This window comes from Silene latifolia, chromosome 8 (genome assembly GCF_048544455.1).
Source record: "Silene latifolia isolate original U9 population chromosome 8, ASM4854445v1, whole genome shotgun sequence".
Classification (NCBI taxonomy): Eukaryota; Viridiplantae; Streptophyta; class Magnoliopsida; order Caryophyllales; family Caryophyllaceae; genus Silene; species Silene latifolia.
Genome location: NC_133533.1, coordinates 52,667,644 through 52,675,295, shown reverse-complemented (window position 1 = coordinate 52,675,295; position 7,652 = coordinate 52,667,644). Strand labels below are relative to the sequence as shown.

At 35.2% G+C, this 7,652-nt stretch overlaps 1 protein-coding gene across 1 annotated transcript; it reads left to right on the top strand.

The window, feature by feature from the left end:
• The first annotated feature begins 3,275 nt into the window (after window positions 1-3,275).
• LOC141596842 (uncharacterized) lies at window positions 3,276-7,151 on the top strand. Its single transcript, XM_074417097.1, has 3 exons — window positions 3,276-4,027; window positions 6,324-6,483; window positions 6,775-7,151. Exons 1-3 carry the CDS (start codon window positions 3,410-3,412, stop codon window positions 7,125-7,127), a joined length of 1,131 nt encoding a protein of 376 aa, XP_074273198.1. The 5' UTR covers window positions 3,276-3,409; the 3' UTR covers window positions 7,128-7,151.
• Window positions 7,152-7,652: the final 501 nt, after the last annotated feature.

Below are 7,652 nucleotides of genomic sequence, written 5' to 3'. Positions count from 1 at the left end.
CTCAAGTTCCCTGTTAAGTTTAAAGAGATAATTATGCAATGCATCACTACTGTCACTTTTACATAATCTATCAATGATGAAATGTTTGGTTATTTCCCTTGCAAAAGACTCAGACAAGGGGAACACCTATCTCCCCTTATCTTTACTCTCTACATGGAGTATTTGATTATAACTCTAAAATATGTTGCTGCCAAGTTTGATTTCAAATTATCACCCTTTATATAAATAACTAAGCTTAGCAATTTTGATGTTTCCTGATGATGTTCTATTATTCAGTAGAGGAGATGCTACTTCAATGATGCTTCTGCTTTAATATTTCTTTACTTTCTCTAAAGCTAGAGGACTGAAAGTTAGTGCGTCCAAATCAAATGCCTATATTAATGGTGTACCAGAGTAGATTAAACAGGATATCCTTAGGGTATCAGGGTTTGCTGAAGGTGTGATGCCATTCAAGTATTTGGGCATGCCTATACAAACCATAAGATTGAAGAAAAAGGAATGTGGGTGCTTAGTGGAGAAAATATGTAGTAGAATTCACAGTTATGGAGTCAGGAAGTTTTCTTATGCTGGGAAATTAATACTTGTTAAGACTTTACTAACTTCCTTGCACTTCTACTGGTCTTCTATGTTCATTCTCCTTAAGGGGATTATTAATAATATTGAGGCTAACTGATGCAGGAATTTTTTATGGGATGGCAGTGCAGACTATAGAAGGGTTCCTTTAGTGGCATGAGACAAAATATGTAGGCCAAAAGATAAAGGAGGACTTGGGATTAAGGATCGGGATGATATTGGAACAAAGCAATGGTTGGTAGATTAGTTGATACGATTCTATGAGAAGAGATTCTATCCGGGTGCATCGGATGCATCGGAACTACCTAAAGGGACAAAATTGGATGGACTACAAGCTAAGTGTCAATTCCAGTTGGGTTTGGAGGAGAATTTGTTAAGTAAAGCAGGACATTCATTGCTGGCTATGCAAATGGGAAATGGGATGTTGGCTTAGGGTTATACTCATCTTGGTTGCTACAAATGACTCAAAGATGTCATGCCACAAGTCATTTGGTATGTTGTGGTTTGGAATGCATGGGTCATATCTAAGCATCAATTTTTGGGTTGGTTCTTTGCTCATGAGAGTTTGCACACTAATGACAAATTGGTGTTGTATGGCATGGATATTTGATGACAGATGCTACCTGTGTGGACAATGTGAGAATCTCAAGACCACCTTTTCTTTGCGTGTGTTTATAACAACAAGCTCTTTCGATTGTCTCGAAACATGGTATAGGATGGAGTATACCGAGAACAATGTGTTGGTGGTGTGCTCACAAGACAGGTCGAAGGTCCAAAGAGGGGTACAAGCGCTCGGCCATGGATGCCATCTATCAAGTCCGACACCGGATATACAAATGCGAGTAGTAGACGGGGGTTCTAGCTAGGCCACGAAGTTTGCATTGCAGATTCTTGAGGGGATGGAGACAAGGATATGGAGGAGAAATAAACAAATGAGATGAAAGTAGCGATTTAGATTTGGTAAGAAAGATGACACTCGTGTAATAGTAGTCTTTTGAAAGATAACTAGCTCTCCCATCGTATATTGACCTCATTTTATAATATACTCACATTTCACCCAGAAGAAAGAGAAAAACAGAGAAAATTAAAAACAACGGAAAAAAAAAGCATGAGCGAGTCGCATAAAATTGTCTGTGAGTGGTCCGTGTTTTTTGTGTCTTACAAAATTTGATTTGGCCCTTCATTTTCTTCATCTAACAGTTGAGATTGAAATTTACCGACTAAAATATATAGATGAACTCACATATATAATTCTGACTCTATTAGAGGATATGTACTAATTTTCCATATGCTACTATATATTGTACTTGATGAATTGAATATTAGCATTGACCCATGAAAAATGAGTCACTTAAGTCTACATAGTTGGGGAATCGATTGTTAAGGTGGAGTATAAAGTAGGAGTCGTAAGTACTCCAAGTAGTGTCCCAAGACGAGTAAAGATTCGTATATAATCAAGGATGTTTAGCATGTTCTCATGTCTCTAATATGGACAAATACTTTTGGTATTAACACTTTAAAGTTAGTTGATCATTACTAATTATAATTAGTTTATTTAGTGCGTGGTAGCTAGCCTCCAAATCTAAGAAACATACACGCTTCTACTCTTGTTATCCTATACGGAGTACCTTAAAATGGGGTGCATGACTCTTGCATTTTGTTGATATGATCTATTAGTGTAAATCGACTACTTTTTCATACTACGTATATGTTTATAAGATTAATAGTTTAATACGGAGTACTTTGTTTTATTACTTGCTTGTTTCTACGTATGTGACGATATTTGAGCCATGTATTAGTGAGCTTCTCTCCATATTACCAATTAGTTTCACACTAGTAGAAGTAATAACGAGATAACTTTATAAGTTAGTGAGTTTATCTCTATTGTCAATTGCTTTTATGACAGAATTTCACTGACTTGTACGTAAACTGTTGTTTTTATTGGCCTCCGACTAGGTCAGTAAAGATAATGTGAAAGTAAAGGGAGGGATTGTTTAGGTCACTATCCAGGCTAGCTATGTTTGTATTGTGGAGTTATCCAACATCGTTTGATTTAGTTAGAGTAGACAAATTTATAAGCTAGTGAGCTACTTATAATTAATTTCATTTATTGATTTTAGGAAGAAAACCTTAATTGCTAGTGGAATCACTCTTGTCTTTGAATATTTTTATTTTTAAAATTCCATAGAAAATATTAGTTTTTCGATATTATTGCAATAAACTGGCCATTATTTTTTTTTTAAAGTGCATATTGGTATATATGTATATACGGAGCATGTATTACTAGTCTCTTTAAATACTTGCATAAAATCTTAAAACCTTAACTAAAACAGATAAGTTGGGGTAATAGAATACCAAGAAATTATTCATATTATCATTTGATCCGTTTTAACTTAAGACGGATACCTATATCTTATAAATGGAGAATAATTGTATTTTTTTTAAACAAACGTGTACTATCTTATTATATAAACTATGAAAAAGGAGCATATATTATTCGATTCCAACAAGACAACATACCAAATTACAATACATGCTAAGGATTACTACTTGATATTGAACTAACCGAGCTAGAATTACAAGCGACACTAACTGAAACTGAAATACAACATTTCTTAAACGGTGGAAGATAATAATTGAATTTCTACATAAGAGAAACTACCTCACCCTTTCTCATCCCAACACTCCCTTGGCAACTCACCAATTCTCACCCACTCCATACAACACCCCCACATATATATAATATATATAATCCCCTCTCTTACAATTCCTCCTACACTTTTCTATACTTTTATCTCATCATATCCTTTTTCTCGAAAAAACAAAAACAAAAACAATGTTAATGGCTTCTAAAAACAGAGATAAGAAGTGCATAACAGAACCCCCTCCCAAAATGCTCAAAGAATTCCTCCAAGAACTCAACAACAACAACAACAACAACAACAACCCTCGCCGACACCCGAATACACTCCCTAGAACCCGAAGCAGCCGCTCACGAGCCGCAGTCACCTCCTTTCAGAAACTCATTTCCTCCGCAATCAAATCTCTTCGCCGGGGGTCCTCTACCTCATCACTTCCTAGAAGCCTATCTACCAGTCTACTCGACAGATTTTCCTTTAGTAAAAAGAATAGGTATACGTCCAACAATGATAACAGGGTTAAAGTTAAGGACATCCTACGGTGGAGATCGTCTCGTGACTTGGTCGAAGAAGCATCCCAGCCGCTGGATTATTCCCCTGTTACTGCTTCTGTTGATGATGAAAGAATCTCCATTGCTACTAGTTCTGATAGTAGCAATTTGTTCGGGTCAGAGTCGAGCTTAGGTGAAAAGGAGGAGAGTTGTTTTACTGCGGATGAGTTACCGTGTTGGTGGGGAAATTCTTGCGAGGAAAGTAAATTGTGGGACCAGGATAACGACGTGGTGGCAACGGTTTCTTATGTGGGATCCAAGGAGGTCGGTCAGTTTTTATTGTTTTCTTTCATCGTATTTTGCGTAATTTTGTCAAACTAAAGATTACTCGCTCATTTATTGTACGCTCTCTCTTTAACTACGAGATTACAAGTTCGATCCCTATTTCTAGAATCAAACAATTTTTTCAAAGTATAGTCGACCTATAGACACCTAAATAAATAAAGTCTCCTGCTTTAGTAAATCCAAAAATGAGTTTCGATGTTCATGCAATACTTTTGTTAGTACCAAAATGCTCTATTAATAAACGGGACGGAGGGAGTATATTTTTTGTTGTATATGTTCCTTTGTTAGCTTTTTATATACGGAGTAATTGAGAATGCTTTAAAGAGTATATTACTTAATTATTATCATTTGCTGTTTGGTCCACTTCTTATCCAATAACAATATTTACAATTGATGATTATCTTCGTCATCGACTGTTATTTAAAAGTCAAATAAGCCAAAGGATACACGAAAAATTGAGACAAATATATATTATTGCTAGAATTAACAACATGGTAGGAGTTATGTTCATTACAAGTCTAAATTTATAGTGTTTGGCAAACAGAAATTAAAAGGAGAAATTTGATTGTTTGATGTAGTAAAAAATACTACCCTATTCATGGCCAATTTATTGCCGAGGTAAAACTTACAAGTGACCATTTTGCAAGCGCGTTCGTTTGGGTTATGTTACGAATTTATCAAAGCCTATATTTTGGTTGATGATGGTGTTGAAAACAAGATCAAACATTCAAACTAATACTTACGTAGACAGCTTTTATTCTCAATTGATTTGTATGGTCTATAGAGCAAGGGTGGAGGGTAAACCATAAGTTGGTTAGTAGAAGTTACAAACTTATAATAGCTCTAATCTCTTAATAAAATGGTTTCAAATTGGATTCCTGTGAATAAAAAAAGCAAGTTGAAAAGGAGTCTAAAATATTAAGTTAGTTTAAGTATTCCAAAGACGATGATCATAGTATTCCGTAGTCGATACGTGTGAGGGGGTGCCCAATGGAATTAAGACAAATGACAATAGCATATACTCCCTCTCATCCAAACTAAAGGTAACAGTTGCTTTATCACACTTGCCGAGGCACGTTTTGCAACTTGAATATCTATAGTTACACACTATTAAAAATTTTAAAAATTTGATATTCTTGTAGCATTCATGACGATAAATCAAACAAGATCTCACATGACTATATTTTGTCTTATAGATTAAGAGTGATATCAAATATTCCCTATGACCATGAATAGTGCCAAAAAGCAAGTGTTACCTTTGGTTTGGATGGGAGTAGTATGATGTTAGTCCCGGGGGACAAAAGCTGATGATAAATAAAAGCAAAGTACGTGTATATGTCTGTTGTTTGATGATTTGAGAAGCTTGTGTTTGTTATTATATGATTATATTCCACCAAATCTGGCTTTGAGTTGTTAATTAATCACTTAAACTATGGTCCATGGGTCAATGTGTGCTAAGTTGGTACGAGTAACCGCGTTATTTCAACGTCTTATTTGTCTCATTGTTGATGAACAATATACGGATTATATGTTTAGTGAACAGCAAGTGGGGTTTTATTCATACAATTATATGACACATATTAATGTTGCATGTTACCTCTCTTTTTCATATTGTTTGCTAATTAACTCATCGGACTACCAATTCATCATACTTATTGTCACTTCAACTGGCTTCATCCTTATCTATACTACTACAATAACATTGACACGTCAATGCAGTGGTGAAGCGAGGGGACTAGCAGGGGTGATCGCTCTCGCTGGCATTTGAAAATTTCGAAATTTATAGTTAAAATTTTCGAATTTTTTCGATTCCCCTTATAATATTACTCTTTCGCCCCTGCTGACTTAGAATCCTGGCTCCGCCACTGCCCACTGCCTCAATGTCTCAATAGATCCCGCAAATTGCAGGGTAAGAAATCAGATATACACAATCTTAACTTTGTGTTAGCAACATAAAAAGACTGTTTTCGAATAGAGATAAAAATTGCGTCGAAAACTACATTGAATGATTGTCGCTTCACTAAAGAAAGAACTGCACTCACTTTAGTCAAGTCATTTTGTTTTATTCCTTCAAAATCCGGAATTGAAGGATATAAAGTCTTTGGCTCCATGTATGAATTTATAACTGATTGATGTTTGCATTATGGTAAGCATTATGGTTTCCTAGTGATTTTAGTTGTATAACTGATTGATGTTTGCAAACCAAGTTGAGTATTGGCATGACTTTGTATACATCAATGAGCTTAATTAATTAGAAATCTGGTTAACAATGCAGGAGCTAGATAATATGAATATGGAAGATGGCAAAGAGCAACATAGCCCTGTTTCAGTACTTAATTCTCCATTTAGGGAAGAAATTGATTCACCATTTAGTGAACAAGTATCCGATGAAGAATTCGTTTCCTCGTTCGACAAAAGTTTGGCAAACATGGAGAGTAAGAAACTATACTTCTACCACTAATTGAAATCTTGTTTCTAAGCCTTTTTCGATTGTTATGCTACCTAGACTCGACTGCAAATGTCGCACTCATTTGCATGTCAAATACAATTGTTTTATAGATTAATAAGTACTCCATATATAATAACATAGTTTGTCAAAAATGAATCAAGTATCAAAATTACTTGAAGTAGTGAAGGGTTCAAGTAACATTGATAGATACTGTATAGGAAAGAGCATATTGTCCTAAACACAATGTCAAAGCTAACTTGTGAATCTATAACTACAGGAACTAAACAAAGGTTACTTCAAAGTATCCGCTCTTTCGAAAATCTTGCTGGTGTTTTCGAAGATGACGACGAGACAGATATAGAAGAAGTAGTACAAGAACAAGAAGATGAGATACGAAAAGTCGACGATGAAATCGAAGTAAAATCAAGGGAATACTTAAGCAGGGCAATAGGGAAGATTACATGGAGAAGCCAAGCTTTTAAGGATAGAGAAGGGAGCATTAAATATATGGAAGAAGAACAAGAGCAATGGAGTAAGTTTGAAGAAGAGAAGAGAGAATTGGGAGTTGAATTGGAAGTCCAAGTATTGAGTGATTTGGTGAATGAGGTTTTGATTGACCATTTTGGATAAAGAAATTATTTATATTTTTCTCTTTTACATCATCGGATTTAGCTTTGGGTAGTATTATAGTAGGGTTATGAGGGTCATAATAGCTTTTTACCCCTACCGAAAATGGTAGAGCATTATCGGAGATACTGAGTGTCGATATCACGCTTTTACATGTCCTTAGACGGGGTTCATCATCTTACTGGACCTTACATATCGGAGTATATGAGATAGGTTAATATCAAGACTCGAAACTATCCGATGATGTCATCTCATTTTCAATGTTCATTTGTTACTCGTACAATGCACATAAAAGTCTCAAAGAACAGTTATGAAAGTCCTATAAGTTGTAAGAGGGTATTTCTCGTGCCCTATGTTTTCTTAATGTATACAGATCTTAGTTTTAATATAAGCATAGTGTTTTAACAAATACGGAGTATAAGTCTATCATGATAAGTTTCAATCTATCAAGCATCTTATTATATTCAACACAGCTTCTACTAACATTTCATAGAATAAGAGAACCATTTACTTCATCTCTCCTAGTCA